Genomic DNA, 21,064 nt, shown 5'->3' with positions numbered 1-21,064 from the left:
TTGTAACTAGCTCTGTGGTATCAGGCTGATATGCTTTCATGCACTCTAACTTCAATTCCAAGCATTGTACAGATATTGGGTGTCCTCTTTCTCGAGCTAGTCCACTATCAGTAACCTGCATTGCCATTGTGGTTCTATCCTTGACTTCCATTGATGACCAAAAGCCCTGCATACTAATACCGCCCAAAATCATGTCACCAATAGCAGGAAGCATACTTTTGAGAATAGGTGCATAATTGAGCCTCTGATATTTGTTTTTCATTGTGCTTTACTATTTCACTTCCAGCTGAAGACAATCTGCACTTTCAATTCACCAAGTATTGAAATCCCCGCCTTTTCACGAACTCTATCAAACCACTCCTATATCTTGTTTGTTCTTCACACTTTTTATTGAGAAAAATTCAGCAAATGCCAAAAATGCTTGACAATAATCTCATCTAAGGTTCTGTGACTCTTCAAATTTTTTCAAAAACACTTGCTCCAAGCTCTGCTCTAATTTAGCGAGGATGCCTTTCTTTCCCCAAAAATTGAGTCACCAGGGTCTTCAGGTCCATCATTTTTCACACATAATCATTAAACTCACCTTTGACCATAGGCCCAATTCATGTGTTTTCCACTACAAATAACTGTCTTCAGCTAAAGAGGAAAACATTTTCTGCTATGAGCTTGGCTGGTTGCTATTAATCAAGTCTTTAAAGTCCCTTTTGATGTAACAGTTTCAATGCATTTACTGTGATATGGTAATCTATAAGGCTGAGTTTCTTCGAGAATATTGTCAAAGTTTACGTGTTTTGCTCGTGCTTTAGAAAGTACAATCCTTGGCTATTATTCCTCAATGTTTTCCATCGATGTTCTGTTGACTAATTATTGCTGCTTTCATTAGTACCCAATTTTGCTTGCACTGGATATGATTTTCATTTGGAGCACTGAGTATATTGACGAGATATGCATGCAATGCGAATGGTTCCCATGATGCAACTGATTTCTTCAACCACGTGAACCAAAGATTATACCAATCTCTTAGATGACAAAGAGTCATTATCTTGAGGATAAAAATATATTTATCCACTGGTAGATTTAATACAATGCTTCAGAAATGTGATATGCTTCCATAATGACTGGAATCGGCATTTCCTGGATAGAATCAGCCTTCATAGCATGCTCAAACCAGTTATTCATTCTTGGCAACACTACCTCAAATATTTATATTCCATGCGTAAATGTCTATTCTGGACAGTTCATCGAACATCTTGATGGCATTGTTAGCATATTACTCTTTGCATTGAATGGCAATTTGAACCAAACTAAGTTCTTGTATTATGCTTTGAAGGTGCCTTTTGATCATCAATTCAGGTCTTCTGTCGATGGTTCATCAATGACAAGAGAGAGCATATAATGTTAACAAAATATTGTGTTCTGTTAATCCTTTTAATAAATTACCCACACCTAGGAGGCATCCTCTAGTGAAAACCGGAGCTTAAAGGCCAAGAGCTCAAGGTACCAAGACCAACCTTGTTATCTATAGTTCTTGTGGGTTTGATTACTTCCTATTGGGATCTAAGCACATTCGGTAACCTACAAAATGTATTAAGGAAAATATTATTGTCTTTATAGTGGATTTTTTTTTTTTCGCTTACCAAGGTTTCCTTAAGGTCTTGATTTGGAGCCCAAGTGTGCTTGGAGGACAACCTATACTAAAACAAAATCTAATGGTTGTTTGAGGAAAACAAATTTTGAGGCCAATAGAGAGTTAACACCTCACAATAGGAGTGTTGCAAGCAAAGAAAATATGAAGATCAATGTAATTAGTGAGGATGTTATCTTGATATATCGTATAACTAAAAATCATGTGGATTAAATTCCATGAAAAATTAAAGTCTAATTAAGAATGCCTAAGAAAGCCTTCACCCATTTAACATATAATATGGGTAGGTTGTAATTGGATTAATTCACAACTGGTAAGAACTATGATACAATGATAGCTTCTAGGACATTAAATGCTCCAAAATAGAGGCTTTTCCAACAAGGAAAGGGGCCAGAGGGTGAAAAGCGGAAGCAATGACTGTATTCCCATTCCCTCCCTCTATTTCCAGATGCTTAAAGGTTCTGTTGTGGTAATTTGGTCTCCTTACCTTGTAATTATTATCAACATAAATGAGTGAAAGTGTCATTGTATTGACTACTCATTGAGATAACTGAAAATTGCAAGGGTGGAATGCCACAAAATAAAACTATCTAATTAAAGATGCTCACGAACGCCTACACCTAGTACAAATGTAAATTTTGTTCACAATCTTTGCTGATGTTAAGGAAAATATTTGGACACTATTTGGAATTGATTTATAATTAATTTAGGTGTGATAGCCGTTTTCCAGGTGTGATTGAATGAGAATCTTGGTTTCTTTTTTGTCTTACATGTAAGTATTTTTGTTAATAGCTTGCCTTCTGGGGTCTTCCTAGGTCTTCCATTCATCTTTACATAAACGGGATTAGCAGACATGCATTCTAAATTTTGCCATGTTTGGGCTCATTTATCTGTACAAAAATCATTCTGCAAACATCATTCAGCTAATATTTTGGAAATAAATGCTTGTTACTGATAAAAAATTTCTTCCTGTTATAACATTCTTATTCTCATTCTTTGCTTGATCTTTATGTGCTTGCAGAAAGATGGTTTGAGGAACCTTCTAAAAATCAGGTAGTTTTGTTTTGCTAATATCTTGAATTGAATTTTTTGAATGCAATTAAAAGAAAGAAATACTGTGATAAACCTCTTTCCACCTATCAAAGCAAACTTGAATAGTATATAGGAAATAGTATTGGTTCCTCATTGGTTGACTCCCCATATTCCCAGATTTAGGTCAACTTAATTAATACTTTCATTTTTAGATTTCTTATTTTCACTGATTTGCAATTGTATGTTAGTTTTTTTTTCAAATAAAGAATTCTGAATTTCTTCATTTAGTTATTTCGTTTCAATCTTGTAATACATGGAAATCTCTTTCATATTTTAGCTGCATTTCTTCACACAATTTTTTCCTAGTAGTATAGAACATCTATTTTTCGCCCTCTCTTTAATTATCCATAGTTTTAAATTTTAATCAAAGTTACGAGAATCGTAATTGTATCGGAATTGGCACGACTGAATGGAATCGTGAGTCGGGGGTGAATTGCCGATGAATCGGCAAATTTGAAAAAACCCTTTAAATGTAGAGATTTTAACAATTTAAGACTTATTTCATGCACCCTTTATTGAATATAGCTTAAACACACTATAACATCATCAAATAGAAGTTAAAACTTAACATACATAAACATGGAACATAAAATCCATCACATACGTAACTATGTTATCATTATGTACTAAAATGTAAATTGTAGGCTAGCTGAAGTAAATAAAAATCAAATGATCATAATGATTCAAATCATAGAATGTATGTAAGATGAAATCATGAAGATCCATAAGACATCAAATCATAAATGTATGTAAAAATCTAAGATGAAGATCCATGAAAGTTTGAAACGTATGTCTATCAGTGATTCAGTATCACTATCAATATCTATACAGTGTAAACAAAAGATAAAAACAAGACTCCAGCTCAAGCCTCATCATCCTCTAGCTCTGCTGAAGCCTCAACCTCAGCTTGTGAGTATCTAGTTTGCCTACTAGAAAGGCGTCTAAGGTAGGTCCTAGAGGATTGCCGAGCCATATCCCTTGCATGGGCAATGGGCTCACGAACGTCGCTGGGGCCTGCGTCTGTGCGTGCGTGTGTGCGTCTACCAATGCCTGAACGTGCTCTAGCTGCCTCCTTTGCCATGGCCATAGCCTCAGCCTCTACATCCACCTGGTCAACCCACGCGCGGTCTTCCTTAGTGAAGACTGGTTACATAGCCTTTGTGATCCACTTTGATTCTAGATCAATCTCCTCCAGAATGATTTGAGAGGAGTAAGCGCCCAAAATCTGTCTGATCCTAAGACGAAGGTTGTAATGAACAAAGACAAGATCATTCAAAATCTGCACTGTCAACCTATTTCTCCTCTTCGAGTGGATGTGCTCGAACATGGACCAATTGCGCTCACATCTAGAAGCGCTGCTTGGTTGACTCAGAATACGGATGACAATTTTTTGAAGGTTTGGGGTTGTGGCCCCAAACATTTGCCACCATCTATTTGAAATAAGGAAAAACAAAAACAATTAGTCTCATTTACAAATTACAACTCTAAAATTAATACATTATATAATCAACTTTAAGTTTAGAATCTAGATTCATGAACATTGAATATATTATTTAATTTTTACTTGGCTGTAGTGTTGTCTGAGCATTTATGGCCATCCTGCTAGAGAAAAGTGGCCCCTCTTTATTGTTGAACTGGTTTAGCTCAACAATCGTAGCAATGCTATCTTCATCGCTACTCAACCTCTGAATCACTGTGTATAAGCCAGTGAGAACCTCCGCATCCGCCTTGAACTCAGGATGGAAAGGAAATGCCAGATTCAAATAGTAAGCTGCTGCATGGATGGGTTGATGGAGCTGATTCTGCCATCTCCTATTAATGATGTCCCAAATAGGGCCATTCCTCTCCTGCACTCTTGCATATTGGGCTGTAATGGCCTCCTTAGCCCTATCTATGCCCTCATAAATGTAGCCCATAGAGGGCTTCTCCCCATTAGCAGTTCGTAGCAAAGCTACAAGGGGCTCAGTGACCTACATATAAAGTAAAACAAAAAAAATGAGTCAAAACATAAATATAAAATAATATAACTTAAAGTAAAAGTAAAATACTAAATGTTAAATTGCAATAAATTTACCTTAAGGATTTCTCTATCGGGTTTCCAAAAACCATCATCATCAAATATGCAATCCACCACATCTATCCCTGCAGTGGTCATAGCATAGGAAGAGGAAATTCACTCCTGCCCAACAAACATGCTCTTCAAATCATCCCTTGATGTCAACAAGGATTGTAGGGTGATGAAATTCGAGGCAAACCTTGTGATACCTGGGCGAGCTAACTCCTTGCCTCTTGTGTACTTCCTCATTGTGCTAAGGACAAATGAATGATTATAAATGAACTTGCATACGTTTTTTGCCCTTTCCACACATGACTTGACAAACTCAAGTTTGCCAATTTCCTCCAACATGAGGTCAATGCAATGTGCTGCACAAGGAGACCAAAATATGGTGAGGTGTCTCTCCATCAAAAGTTTACCTACAACAATTTTAAGTCAATTAGAAATTCAAATTTCAAACATGTTAGAAGTTAGAACTTAGGAAATTTAGAATTAGAAAAAGTTCAAAATTCAAATAAATTTATTTTCAAAATTTGAAAAGTTAAAAGTTTACCTGCAATAACATAACTTGCTGCATTATCCGTCACCACCTGGATCACATTTTGTTCCCCCACCTCTGCTATTACTTCCTCAATAGCCTCAGATAAGTATGTGGCATTTTTTACATGTGTGGAAGCATCAATGGATTTGATGAACATGGTATATCCTACAAGTAATAAAACAACAAATTATAATATTAAATGGATCATCAACAAATTAGCATTCAACAAATCAAAATTTACAATTATGTATGTAGGAAAGTAGAATGATCAATCACCTCCATAGGATACAAGAAAATTGAGGAGTGTTCTATTCCTCCTATGTGTCCAACCATCAGTCATGATGGTGCAACCCTTTGCAATCCACTCCTTTTGGTTCTCCTCGTGCTCAACCCTCATGTCCTCTACCATCTCATCCAAGAGGTATCTGCTCAACTCTGCCTCAGTTGGGGCTTTAAACCCCAAACCACAAATAGCAACTGCATCTATTATGTTCTGCTAATAAGGAGCCCTATCACAAATAAAAATTTAGATGTCAAAGACTCAAATCATAAAACAAGTAGATATAATTAAAGTTTTACTTTTACTTTTAATTTTAACTTTAAAGAAAACAAAGAAAAAATAATCAATTACTTGGCTGCAACAAATGGAATGTTTCAAAAGTACCAAAATTTGCATATCTCCTTTCTGGCAGCATCATGAATCTCCTTGTTCAAACCCATGCCCTCAAGCGTGGGTTGGGAACCAGGAGTAGTGTGGGGCACAAAGTAACTATCCATTTTGTTTTTCCGCACTCTAGGCTGCAATAGGTTGGTGTGGGACTTTGTCTCAGTATGTGACCGACTAGCACTAGCACGAGCAGTAGAACTAGGATGAAAATGAGGCCTAGAAGAACCCTCTCCAACACAACCTACGGATGCAGAAGCTGATGCAGATGTAGATGTAGATGCGGGAACATGGGAGCCAATACCCCTTAACCCTTCAAGTTGCATTTTGCTATTCGCTTTGTCTTTTTCAATTTTTTCTAATGCCATTAAACAAGTGCATTTTGACTCAGCAGTTTGGTGAGTGCAAATTGTGACATCGTGTCTAGGTATAGCAGCAATGTGGTATTTCAATCTATAAATACCTCCAGAAGTTATTTTTTCTTTACAAAACATACATTTTGTTTGATATTTGGTTCTTCCAGGAAACTCTTCGTTATATTTCCAATATTCATGTTTTTTACCCATTGCGAATTTGCGAAAAATGAAAGCAAAGGGCTGCTGCAATAAAAAAATTCATGTAAAATATCAAAGTTTGAAGCTAATAAAAGCTACAAAACAACAAACCCTAGTTTGCAATTTAGTAAAAATAAAGAACATTCAAGATTTAAACTAAAAATCTTGAAAATTATAAAAATTTAACAAAAAATGCATAATACACTAAAAATTTAACAAAAAATACATAATACACTAACATGCAAAAAAAAAATCAGCACTTACCTCTTGCAAATGAGTTGAGGAGTGTTGATATTGACTCCTTAATGCTACCAATGGAATTGATGGCCTCCCTAAATGGACTGCTGATGTCTTTGGTGCTCTTCTTTCTTGCCGGTTGGAAACCTGTGGCTTTTCTTTTCTCTTCTTCTCTCTCACTTTTCCTCTCTTCTACTCATGCTTAACAAATAGAAGGCCCTTTAGGGTTATAACAAAGAGAATAGGTCAAAAAGAAAGTAAAAAAAAAACAAGTTATTTTTTTCAAATTTACAAGTCCATACTTTTGTGCCCACAGCCGATTTCTTGGCGATTTAGGCGATTTTTTGGGTGAATCAACGATACATGCAATTTGAGTGATCCACCCGATGAAATCGGCAATGGCGATTCCCGACACCAAAAAAATCAGCATCCATGAATCTGATCGCTGAATCGGCGATTCACGCGATTTCAGCGTGATTCTCAGAATTATGGTTTTAATGGTCTCATTTAGTTTTGTTAAATTGATAAATTATGTACCTTTGTTGCTCTTCAGGGAACCAAGTGTTTGCAATCAGTTATTGCTATGTTCAAGAATTGGGAGAGGTGAACTGTTTGAGAATCAGTTATTGCTATGTTCTTGACTTTCTAAGATGAAATGGAAATTGGAACAAGGATTTTCAGAAGATTCTAACTCATTTCAACACAAATTCTTTGATCTCAACTCCATATCCTTGACTAGCATTGCTCAACTCTCACTCACACACTCGTAACAAACTTGACTATCCAGCAGGCTAAAGTTGCCCAAAATCATCTCTTCGATTTGGAGACTTGAAAATTGCTACGAAGACCACCTAAGAGCATTTAAGGCTGCTACTTCTATTGCCAGAGAAAAAAGAGGGGGTCATCATTTGCAATGGGGCGATGGTGTAAAAACCTCATGATAGGTAAATCGATGTTATATTAAAAGAGGAGGTGAATGCTCCATTTATGGATTTACAAAGATGATGTTTCTAAAAGAAACAATCGTGAGCTATAGACAAAAATAGAAAGTGCCTAATAAACTTAAGACTAACTAGATGACCTGGTAAATGCTGTGCAAATAAATCAATAGGGAATAAGGTTGTTTTTGAATATGATGAATTTTAAATCTTGGGGTATTCAAGTTGAAGAGTTTATATTGTCAATTACACAAAAAGGTTTTGTTTCATAGATCTTGTCAAATGTGATCGATTCATAAGCAATATGATAATCCATTTCTAAAGACTTTTAGTCACATTGATTTCATGGGCGTAAATTCTATGGCTGGTCAAATCATAATTTGAAATATCAATGTCTATCGTGGATACTGCTTTTGGGAGCCAATATTTCGCTACAAACAATGTGAAAATCTTCTGATATGTTCTTCCTAAATATCTTCTTCTGTCATGAGATTTGTGGAACAGAGAACTTGAATGAAGAGTCGGGTTCGACTATTGCTGAAGTTTTTTCTCCTTGTCCAAACCTCTGAAGATTAATGATTGAAGTGAAATACCCCTGTTGCAAAGTGTGAACATAAAGCAAGTCCATGTAAGAAATGACGCATTTGAGAGAAAACAGAGAAATCTTGAATATGCTGAGAACAGATGCTTCAGAATTTGAAGACTCTTCAACACACAAGCAGCCCAGATTGTCCAAGAACCTCTTCCATTGTTTCATAGAGGATTTTAAAAACATGACGAATGCAGAGATTATGTTGATTTACATGTCACTGTTTTATCCACAATACATGTTCAATGATGACTCTGCTGCCAAGTTTTGTTACAGCAGACCCGACATTAAACATGAAAGCAATGTTCATGATATTTCTTTGCTCACACTACCAATGGTGGTCAACCACAGAAGGTGCAGAAAGGGAATTCCACACAGAGGCTCGCCAATTAGATCTCTAGCGTGCTGCAAGACAAAATCCAACTTGAAACATCCGGCATGTTAAATGGTGTTGTGAAGTTTGTGGGGTTTCTAAAGTGTTCCAAAATAAAACTAAAGGTTGGTTGCCTGATTAAATGAATAAGTGGTCTTGAGGAGATTGCCATGTGGAATCAAGGAGGGAATATATATATATATATATATATACATATATATATATATATATATATATATATATATATATATACAAGGATGAACACAACGTATATTGGCCCAATCTTGTGTCGAGAAATTAGGAAGTTTGTCTACAACTTCATCTAGCGAATTGCTTGATCAGTTTGAGAACAATAGAAAAGAGTCATACATAGTGTAAACTGCAAATGAATTGCACAATTCAGAATCGAGAAAATTTATGCATAAAATCCAAACTGATATACCGAATAAGAATATTCCAAGAGTGATACATCCTTGCAGCCACATAGTACCATTCCCATTGTTTGACAAATAGTTACATGAAGACGTTTTCTAATTATGTCATGTTCCCCACCTTGTACTAATATCTCGTTTAATCACTTAGCCTATTTTGAGGGTCCCGATAGGCTAAGGTGAATTTGCTAGGGACGTGGAGCTAGTTAATGTGTCACTGCTAGCTCATAAGAATCTTTCTTTTTGTGCAAATCTTTGTCAGCTTTCCCTGTCATCAGTTTGGCCATGTGTTCATGGTGTGTCTATTTTGGGTCAGCGGTTACTTTGACACTTCCTTCTATCTTTACCCCGCAAATGGCTGCTCCATGTAACGGCCCAAGCACCTGCTCGAGCAAGTAACACAAGTAACGCTCTTGCTGTGGTGTGATTCCTAACTTATGGCTGGAGCAATGAAGGAGAAGGGATGGAATTCTGAATATTGAATTGGAAGTTAATGAGCTAAAGCTCCGTGTTTTGCTTTGTTTGAAGGACATCCACCTTTTATTCTTGTGCTCGGACGCAAACCCGACCACGTTGTCTCCTGAAATGTTTTTTCCGTGAATGCATGAACTGCAGGTTCGTGTGTGTTTGGAGATCATATTGCTCTGCTTATTGTGAGGAAAGGTATAAGTGCAACATACTTGTCGATGCTATGGAGGTAGTTATCGTGTATCCCCATAGAGACCAATGTGCTTGATTATCATTCTCGCCAAGTGCAAAGGAAAGCGTGTTTGTGTTTGGTGATTGGAGTAAGGAGGTCACGAAGCCACCATCTTAGTCGAGCGTGGATAGTTATGAACATAGAGGAGCCATTTCCCAGGCGTATCCTACAGGTGTGTACATGAGGAGAGAATGCATTTGGCTTGCATCTGCGTGTATATCGTTCTAGCTTCCCAATTGCCATCAGAGTAACATCACGGGACTTGTAAACTTAACTGATTTCCAATACTAGTCAAACTTTGCAGAACGAGTTCATTCACAATCCCAAGCTCTAGTTTTGTTAGATTCGAATGATGGAGGTCTCTATACTGTAAGAGTTTGGACACACTGTAATTTTTCAGTATTCTTTGTTGGTTATCAAGAAATCTGATTTTGGAACCCATATATCCTATCTTGCTCTATTCTAGTCATTGGAACTCTGTTTGCTACAAGTGTAATTTCTATTTACTAAGGGATAGTCAGAATTATATAGATTTCCAAAAAGTTCATTACAAATTGGTGAAACTTGTATTGAGTAGATAAGTATTTCTTATCCTTGAGCATTATATCAGTCTCTAATTTTTTAAATTTTCAGTATGTAGTATAAGAGCTGTCTGCTTTGATCTTTTCCTTTCTCTTCGAAGATGTTCTTGCAGGAAAAGGAAGATTGTTACTAGATTCAGAGGGAGTCTGACACTTCATCATAGACAACATTGATGAAGAGCTCAAAAGATTGATATTCATAGGAGTCTGAAAATTCATGTGTAACTCCATGATTTTGATGAGCCTACCCCCTATTTACATCACAAGGAAGTGATGACTTCCAAAAGATTATCACTTGTATTTGTAGAAGTTATTGAAAGGTGATGATCTTATAATAGCTTAATCTTCTATTATGATGGACATCTTATGATGTCTAAGCAGATCATGATAGGTGATAACTTGCATGGTGGATTAAGCTTCTTATGTTTACCGTATGGGGTAAATAGATTAATGCATACAAACAATAGACAAGAACAACAATACTCCTTTTATTATTTGCATATATGCCAAAGAGATTACATAATGCTTACAACGATGATTACAACCATGATTCAAAGTCGTACATATAACATCCTGAAGAACCTTCCTGAAGGGGCCCGTCGGCTACATAACAAGAACCTTCCTGAAGGGGCCTGTCGGCTACATAACAATTACCGACAACATAAACTTGTCGGCTACACAATATTTACCGACGACATCATCCCCCCAAAAGAAAAAGTCATCTCCCAACGACAATATTGGAGACAGATTAACAAAATGGAATACATTAACTGGCTAACTACAACAAAATAGATCTGTTTCTGTCACACCACTTTCACATTCGTTCCGTGCCTGCATCAAATTGGTCTCTTAAATATGTTGCATTTGCAGCCTTTGCTAACACAATACTGTTTCCTTAGCTGAATTTGATAGCCACCTGTGCCGCTTTCTCTGCTTCCAACTCTTGGGTACCCTGAGCCAAGTGTTGCTGAACTGTCTTCAACTGGATGATCAACTCGTCCCGAGCTCTCTATGCATCCACCAAGACAACTTCACGTCCAACACCTACTCTGAGTGCCTTAAAGCGTATCACTCTACTCGAAAGGCTTGCTCTAATGTTCTCTTCACCTCTGGTACACAGACATTCCATACCTGCAGTAGCTCCAGGTCTCATCAACTGGTCATACTTCCCATGACTGATAACTGCATCGACTGATGTATCGTTGTTGTCCTTTTTTTTTTTTTCTCCTCTTTTGATTGCTTCCTTTTGCTGTTCTGTGAGCTTCTATTGTATGGTTAAACAAGTCAGAAAAATCACTGCGAATGCCCGCACACCCCTAAACATGGTTGTGCTGTGGTTGGATGGAGGAAGGCGTTGCCATGAACGTGTTGAAAGTAATGCTACTTGTATTCGCCACTTCAAATCCCCCGCCGTGCTCTCGAAACAAGCTCAACAAAACAAAAATGCAGGTACAAACTGCCCACAGTTCAAATCCAGTTGCGACAACATGCAACAAAATACTCTGCAAAGCTTCACTTGGCCAATCTTCCTCTTCCAATTTGCCATACGGTGGAATACTAAGAGGGCCGTACGGTTCTTTGAGTGCCTTAGATTTCCGTACCGTGTACTATCTTTTTTTCATTTACTTAGGACTAATCTCCCTGAGAGAAGCCATATGATGCCATACTATACAGGGGTTGTATGGTGTTTATAAGACATGCACCTGAGCAATTTCTGTACGAGACATTATAAAATCTAGAAAGCACAATTTTGTCGACTCGTCCTTGCCGTAAGTGAAGGTGTCTTACTTTGTTGTATGAGGAATGCACTCAAAACGTCATATGGGCCTATTAATCACCGTACGGTGGGGCACATAAGACACCATACGGTGGTCACCAATTGGCTGTCGTACGGTGACTAATAACTTCTTTTTATTTTATTTTATTTTTTTCAATTTTTTTCTCGCTGAATTTTACAACTCGATATTCGTTAACGACGGAATAGGTTGCGCATTATATATTTTCAACTTGGAGCCGTTCAGTGCTTTTGGTACTTCTTTCTCATCCAATGTCCATGGCTTTATTGCTCAGTTATCGCCCACTTCCTATATTTGGCACAGTCCGACCGATTTGACTCTGAACTTTCATGGTTTGATTTCGTTCCGTCCGCTATACTTTAATACCAACTGGCTCGGTTGAAATTTATTCAATTTCAAACGCTTCTCATGCCATAGCTTCTGCCTATTTTGTGTAACTTCCATGGCCCATTGTGCTTGTAGTCATCGCTCATCTAGTTTATTTAAATTATACCATCGCGCCCTCAGACTTTCCATATCTCCAAGCTTGTTCTCAAAACTTGGTCCAATGAATTTCGTTGGCTGCTAATCCTTGCCATCAATAGCTATATTCTTGATTTTAGAACCTTCACTCCGTACTGCTAAAGTTTTTATTAAGCCCTTCCTCTTTGTTTCTTGTGCAGACCGTACGATGTATTTTCCCTTTTGCCGACACCTTTCTTGTAATCTCATGGTTCGACATAACTTTTTCTTTCTGCGCGGTCCGTTTATTATGTACCGTACGGTGGAATCTTTCCTTCTTCTGGGTTCATACTATATGCTCTTCCCTTCAGCTTTTGTCATAACCTCCTTTCCTTCTTCCGCTTCTTTATATTCGTTTGGACATTCATTTACCTCTCTTCCTCACCTTCGTCGACCCTTAACATATTACAGCTCGAAAAGAGCTCGTAATCGTCCATCTGCCAGTGGAAAAGGCTATTCACCGAATCCAAATCATCGTTCGTCGATCCACCTTCCAACCGTAGGACTCCTTCCTCATTGGGTTCCAGTCGCTACTTTCCTTTATCCTTTTCTTCGGAATTAGATGATACGGCTTCTTTGCCCATCATTTGTGTGAGTAAATCAATAATGAATCGTCGTTCCCTGCTTCCCATTTATGGTGTATTCTTCTTCCAGTCATGCTGAACCCTTGCTTGTACAAGCCATCCTCGGCCCAGAATGGTGTTATATCCTCTCCTCTTCGGTGGGATGACGCCAAAATTGAGTAGGAACGGCTGTGTTCCAATAGTCACTGGTTGTGCCATCAAGATTCCCAACGGTTTAATACCGTGTTGGTCCGTTGTTAGTAATTGGAACGTAGGTGGCCACAACGTCAGCTGTCCCAACTTCTTCCAGGTATCTTCTAGTAGGACGTTTACCCCTGAACCTCCGTCTACAATTGTGTCTGAAAGGATCGTTCCTAATATACCCATCTCTACGACTGCTAGATGCTGTCTTGATGTGAGGGCTAGCAGCATTGGGTCCACTGCACTTGCTTTGCTTTCCTTTTCCCTTCCATGTTCTCTTGGTAGTTTAGCAGTCGGGGCTATGTTATTGAGTGCTGTTTGTAGTTGAGGCATTGTGAGGAGCAGATCTTTTGACTTGTATTTCAGTTTGTAACATCTACCTTATGATGTTTTGTTCTGTGTAGTTCCTCGTTGAGGTACCGGTAGTGTCCTTCAATTGTGATTTCTTTGCATGCATTTCTTTCTCAATTTTCGCCCGTGCTTCTTCCAATTTCTTCTTTTCTTCTGTCGGGTCGGGGTACAATTTTGCTTGATTCCGTGTGATTGCCAGAACCTCCTCTTCATTCGTCTAGATGGTGATCAAATTGACCCCTGATTTCGGGCACTTGGCATCTTCATGATCTCCCGGACCGCACGATCTGGATAACGGCTTTGGTGCGTTTGCTAATGTACAGTTTCAGACAAAATGGCCCCACAAATTGCATACTCGACATTGAACCATCGAGTGGCCGTTCGCACCGTACTGAATTCGGTTGCGACTCCCATTATTATTGTTGGTATTGTTGTTGGTATTGCTATTTTGCCCTCTTCTATTATTTCTATACCCACCCGAAGTGGTACTATCACTGTTGGTGTTTCCGCTCCCTCCTGACGCGGAAGCCTCCTGTGTCAGAAGCACTTGTTGATGTCCTCTTGTTTTCATATTGAAGGGGCATTCTTTTGTGGAATGTCCCATAATTTGACAGATATCGTAGAACTTGTTTTTCGGACAGGATCCTTTTGTGTGACCTTCTGTTTTACATTCTGTGCACCATAGCTCGTTCCCCTTCGTCTCTTTCTACATAGTTTTAAATTCCTTCATGATTCTAATCATATCCTTTTGGAGGGCTCAGACCTTCTTACTGCCCTTTTCTTCATCACTGCTATCTTCTTCCGAAGACACGTCATCTGAGTCGGATGAGCTACTTTTCTTCTTCTTTTTTGTTTTCTGTTCACTTTCTAAGTCCATCACTCGATTGTATGCTTCAGTGTATGTTGATGGCGGCATAATTTTCATTTTCTTCCTCAACTCCGAGCGTAGTCTTTCAATGAACCATTTGTTCTTCAACCCATCTGCTGGCTTTCCATTTTGTTTGTTAATTCTTTTAGCTTTCTAGCATATATATAGACGGTTTCATTTTTTCCCTTGCTTTGTGGTGTATATTTTTGCTACGATCTCATTGTCATTGTGCAACAATTGAAATTTGGTGATAAACTTCTTTTTAACTCATGCCCAATCAATTAATTTTGTGGGTTCCGCATCGGCAAACCAATCAATTGCTACACCCCTCAGGGTTGCTGGAAATTGTTGGACCCATTCGTCTATGTCGGTTATGCCATTCGCCGTCCAGATTGTTTCGCATGTCTTACAGTGTTTGATTGGATCAGCCGTTCCATCATCAAACTTTGGCAATTTTTCCTTTGGTCTAGCCATTACTATTCAAGTTGGAGGTACTTGTTCTGCACACTCGCGCTGTTCTGCACACCTGCGTTGTTTTGAGCACCCTCGCTGTTATACACACCCGCGCTATTTCAGAGAGTCGTCTTATTTCCAATAGTCGTGTTACTTGGTGAAAAAGGGTTTTCCTCAAGCGAAGTTGTTCCTTCTGAAAGTGTATTGCGGACGAAGTGTTCACTCCACGTTCGTGCTCCCTCGGCACTCCGAGCCGTGCGAATTAATTCTCTTCCGTTTGGATTCTCTTCCCTCGGCGTATACAGGTTTAGAAATTCCTCCCTTGCTTCTTCCACCAAATCCAACCGCTATCGAGTGTCTTCCAACAATTCCTTGGTGCTTTGGTGTCTGTCGGCAATCTGTTGAAACCTCTGTCTACGCTCGGCCTATTGTACCAAAATTAAATTTTCTTGTGCGGTGCGTATTCCATCTTTTCCCTTTATCTTATTTCTATCCTTGTTAAGCTGATTCGGCATTAGTCTTCATTCCTCTGCCTTCGTTCTAGGTCTATTGCGAAACGACGCCAAATGTTTACTGTATGGGGTAAATAGATTAATGCATATAGACGATAGACAAGAACAACAATACTCCTTTTATTATTCGCATATATGTCGAGAGATTACATAATGCTTACAACGATAATTTACATAACAATTACTGACGACATCAACTTGTCGGCTACACAATATTTACCGATGACACCTTCAATAGACCATGGCCTTCTATTGTAACGGACTTCTTATAATGTCTAAGCAGATCATGATAGATGATAACTTGCATGGTGGATTAAGTTCCTTAAACAGACCATGACCTTCTATTACAATGGACATCTTATGATGTCTAAGCATATCATGATAGATGATAACTTGCATGGTGGATTAAGTTCCTTATACAGACCATGGCCTTTTATTGTGATGGACATCTTATGATGTCTAAGCAAATCATGATAGATGATAACTTGCATAGTGGATTGAATTCATTAAACAGACCATGGCCTTCTGTTGTGATGGACATCTTATGATGTCTAAGAAAATCATGATAAATGATAAATTGCATGGTGGATTAAGATCCTTAAACAGACCATGAATGTTTCTAACTTTCTATGGTAAGTATTATCGAGGATACATTATCTGTGGACATTTTTTTGAGTACTTGGTGAATATGACATGACTTGATATTCTAAAGCCATTACTTTTGATATCATGAGACGATATCTAAATTGTGGATATATTTTGATCAAAGATCACTTTAAACTTGTCTTTCTTGATTTTACATTGAGGTAATCTTGTCTTTATCCTCCCTAGCTAAGAGGGAGTGTTGATGTTTGGTAGCTTCAGTTGGATAAACATATGAGACTATACTATTGAAGAGAAATTAATATAATAATGATTCATAATATATATATAAAATTATTTATTGTCATTAATTACGTGATAATGAATAGACATGTTGTCTCATTCACAATACATACATACATACCTATATATATATATATATATATATATATATATATATATATGAGAGAGAGAAAGATTGCTGCCTTTGAAAAACACTTATTGTGCAGGCAGTGCTAATACATTTGCAGCGATCCTTTGAAAACAACACCCACACTGGAGGTGTAAGTAAACTGACTAGTCATTGTTTTCCATGGAAGATGCAATCTATCTGATAAACATAGGAGGATGTGATATGATTGATGATAATATAAATTATATACACAATGATTCATCAATAATGATAAGAAGAAATCACATATTACAAATGATTAGTATCAACAACTATACTATTTCGTTTCCAACAAACAACCACTAAAGGTCAGACTACAATCTATATATCAATATAAACATCTACATAAATCACCATATGATATTAAAGTAGATTGATAAACATTCTAGGGGCATTGTTGGTGAAAAGAGGCAAAAGCACAAAAAGGAAGATAAATAACTCTTTAAGTTACTAGTATATTGCTATGCATATATTTTGATACAAACATATGACGTGAAGTGTTGAGATAATTTTCATTTTATTGGTCAGTAAATGGCCACAACCTACATAAATTTTATTATATAATTAAGAAAATTCCATTAAACAAAGGAACCAAAGGGACAGCGGAGTAAGATGCCTTTAGTATAGCCTTGAAATGATATATACAAACTTCCAAAAGGGGATACATTATGAAATTGTCAAATAGTCCTGAGTGAACAGATCATTCTTATCCTTGAAGTGTCATTTGAATCTGCACACAAAAAACCTAAACAAAATATTTCTTGGAAATGATGTTAGTAGAATTGAGCTTAAAATTATGCCTAAAAAAAGCCTTGTACACTATTGGCAAGTTTGGCAGTTAATAGTTTACTTGAATGGATTTAATTGCTTTATGCATAGAGTTCACATAGGGCATAATACTTTACTGGCATCATATTGTATTCATTTGTAGAGAATAGACAAGTGCTCAAATTATAAATTTTTGTGAATACAATACTTCGAATTATTTACTTCATCTATGCTTTGTCAGTCAGGAGCTCAATGGATTGTGTTGCCTTACCTTTTTCCTCGTTCAATAGAAAGCAATCTATTAAGTGGGTCGTGATTGAGACAATTTAAAAGTTTATATATAGATTCAGTAGTCTTTGTCGGGAAACCTTATAGGACTTAATTTTTGAAAGATTGGTTAAGTATTAATTTTATTACTATAGAGTCATTTAAAATCTTGCAATAGAGGGGATATTCATTCCTTTTGATAATTAAGAAATTTGCTTCATATTTTACTTTGAAAAGCATCTTGACAATATTGACGTTATGCGAAAGGTAACTTAAGATTATTTTTTGAGTGCCATGTCATAATAGAAAGAAAGATAGTTACAAAGCTTTCTTTGAAACATTCAAGAGCAGATTATAAGAAACACTATGAAGCAAGACAAAAATGAAATTGAAATTGAGGGAACGTTATATCTTTGCTTATTATTTTAAAAAAGAATGTCTTAATGGTTGAGTTAACAATCTAAAAAGCATTTGGTTCCCTAAAATACAAATACCTAATTAATTAAGAGGCATGTTCTGTGGGTAGAAAGCCCTTTTGGATTCCGGGTGTTTGTCAAGTAAACTTGGGATAGGTTCCAACAACTCCAAATTGATAGATCCTTTGTTTTCCCATGCACTTATTCTGTCCTCTAGAATATATCTATTAATCCAGTCCGTTGAAGAGGCATTCTTACATGCATGAAGGAGAACAAGAAATCCACATTATGCTTTACAATTGGGAGCTAATCTATGAGCTTGGAAGGATTTAATGTGGGAAGAATGGGGTATAATGGAACAAATTGGCCATCATTCAAAAAACCATTGTAATTGCAAGGCCCAGGATTGTGAGATCCTCATGAATATTAGCAATAACTTTCTCAAGTCTCCTAGATATTCCAACTTGAAGAGACACCTACATAGGCTACTGATAAAATACTTGTCAGTTGCTACCAAATTTGCCATGGCTAAAAAGATTGAAGGAATTTCACTACTAACCTAGTATCTATTAGAGAAGATGATGATCTCCTTGCCAAGAATTCTATAGACAACTCAAATAACCAAAAACACGGGTAGAGAGAAGAACCTCCTTCAATCTATCACCCGAGATAAGGCCATCAAAGGCAATTTGGTAGTGGGGTCCCCTCAGCTTGATGATCTTTTCCATAGAGAGGACCTTATCAAAATAAACTATCAGCCCGCTTATTAAATAAGAGAAAGAACTGATAGGGAGATGAAGGGACAATGATAAACCACTTCAATCCTAGGATGCGGTAAGTTACTTAAACAAGAATAGAAGGAAGGTTCCTCCCATGCCTAACAAAGAAGTTAAAAGACCCTAGTTACCGCTGGATTGAACAGAGCGGTAGGGGTGGATGATAAACCACTATTGTCTAATAAGATTGTAATCTAATAAAGGAGTCCCAATGTAACGACCCGTACCAATATTGTAATGAACCCAACCAGCATTGTACTGTCCTGAATCCAATTTTTCCGTTTTCCCTTTTAAATGTAAATCTCAGAGTACAGACCCATTTAACAAATAAACAGCAATATGAATGATAGATGATATTCTAGATAGGTATTTACTCAAACTCACTCCTAAATAATACACTCAGCAATACATCCACATGCAGATGAAAATATGAAGAGCAAATAAACCCGAACTCTCTCCAATAAATCTGATTTTTCAAAATGATATTAAAGACTCAAGCATATAAAATGCAGTACAAAGCAAACGCACTAAACCAACAACCTTTCAACAAATGCGGAAGCGTGTTATTGTCTTATACATCAGCAGTATAACAACCAGCGATTTCAAGATAACTTCTAAAACACTATTGTATTATACAACAACAATACAATAATCATCCAACCACAATCCAATCTTATACATAGATTTTACAGTCATTGGAAAACAAGAGAAGAACCTGTAAGCTCCACAAGACACCTGTGATGATATCTCTAGGGACAATGGGTTTGCGACCATTGCCTGCGTGCACGAGGGGCTACATCCTCACACAGGCTGAAAGCTGAAGCTTTCTGAATGACTCTCACAAGAGAGAACTGAAAATCAGAATAATAAACAAGCATGCCCAACAATGAGCTTCTTTCCCTTTTTTAAGACGCAAACCAAGACTCTTCGGCTCCTCTTTGGTTTTTTCGTCTTATTCCCCTGTGGCTCTTCAACTTCCCTAAGGCATTTTGTCTTGTTCCTCCTTACATTAAATCAACCTTTTTAATATTTTGAGCTTAATTCCTAGAGTCAATTTAATATTGCATAAAATAAGACTTCAATATTTCTAATGTTCCAAAAAGGGAACATTACAAGTCTCCCTTCCTTAAAATTGCTTGTGCTCAAGCAATTAGTACTAGGATTTCGTACGAGTCTGCAAGCAGCCTTGTAATCCAAACTGAAAACAAACCCGACTAAGTTGTGAAGCACGGTACCATCTTGCAAAACACCTGTCAATCGAATTCCTGGATCCCATATTACTCTTCGAAGAAATGTTGAGCCTGTAAACTGATCAACACTGGTCATCACCATAATCAACCTCCAACTGAAAAGGACCACAATAAAATTCCTGTCCAACCATAGATACATCTCGCCAACACTTAGATCCCAAACCCTATTATGTTGCCTCGTTGCTATGATGAGATAAAAATATATCTAGGGTCCATGTATAATCCAGTAGAATGTGAAGACCTGTCCTAAATGGATGATGTAAGAAATGAGCTGCTCAAAAACTGAAACCACCATCCCATGGATATCAAAGTTCAGACTGTTGGCATAAACTTGGAGAATTCCCAAATGCATAGGTGCTATGAGAATGAAAGATGCTGAGAGTCTAACCACAAACATCACATAAATATTCCACCGAGAATTGATCAAAGGCTGATGAAGAAAATTCATCCAACTCCTGAATGGAATGAAATCAGAAAATATGTTGGGACTGATCAGATGATGAGCAACAAAAGTTGATTCATCATTCCCCTGCTGAGATCCAGATTCACTGCTAGAATTTGAGCCAGGATCCAAGGGTCTGAAACCAAAGTCTTCCTCTTCATGGCAAACAAGAGATGATCCCTCATTTAACACAAAAAGAGGATTGTCGGACGTCCAATCAGCAACAATTTCAAACAAAGGGTTGTCGATAAGCTGAAATTGTTCTGAAGTTTTGCTACTTAATTATTTGGGGCAGCTATTCAGGTCATACATCTGCTGAATGCTCTCAAGTTCATTAATGACTTCGTGGGAAAACTCTTGCCTCATTCCATTCTCATGTTCCTGAGAGTGTTACATGAGCTTGATTTGATTTTCTGCTCCCTATAGAGATAATTGAGTTTCATTCAGTGCCTCCCGAACATACCTT

General features: G+C 37.4%; 1 protein-coding gene across 4 annotated transcripts in view; it reads left to right on the top strand.

The window, feature by feature from the left end:
- Positions 1-21,064, top strand: part of LOC149535010 (2-oxoglutarate (2OG) and Fe(II)-dependent oxygenase superfamily protein) — a 152,608-nt gene that overhangs the window by 71,591 nt on the left and 59,953 nt on the right. For all 4 annotated transcript variants that reach the window (XM_089803506.1, XM_089803505.1, XM_089803508.1 and 1 more), the window contains exon 2: positions 2,667-2,698. In XM_089803506.1, coding sequence (XP_089659632.1) covers positions 2,667-2,698 — 32 coding nt within the window. The remainder of the gene's footprint in view (positions 1-2,666; positions 2,699-21,064) is intronic.

This window comes from Cupressus sempervirens, chromosome 10, assembly GCF_028749045.1.
Source record: "Cupressus sempervirens isolate cs-2001-9-10 chromosome 10, ASM2874904v1, whole genome shotgun sequence".
In the NCBI taxonomy this organism is placed as follows: Eukaryota; Viridiplantae; Streptophyta; class Pinopsida; order Cupressales; family Cupressaceae; genus Cupressus; species Cupressus sempervirens.
Note: the sequence above shows the minus strand (reverse complement) of the source record. Positions and strands in the feature narration are given on the sequence as shown.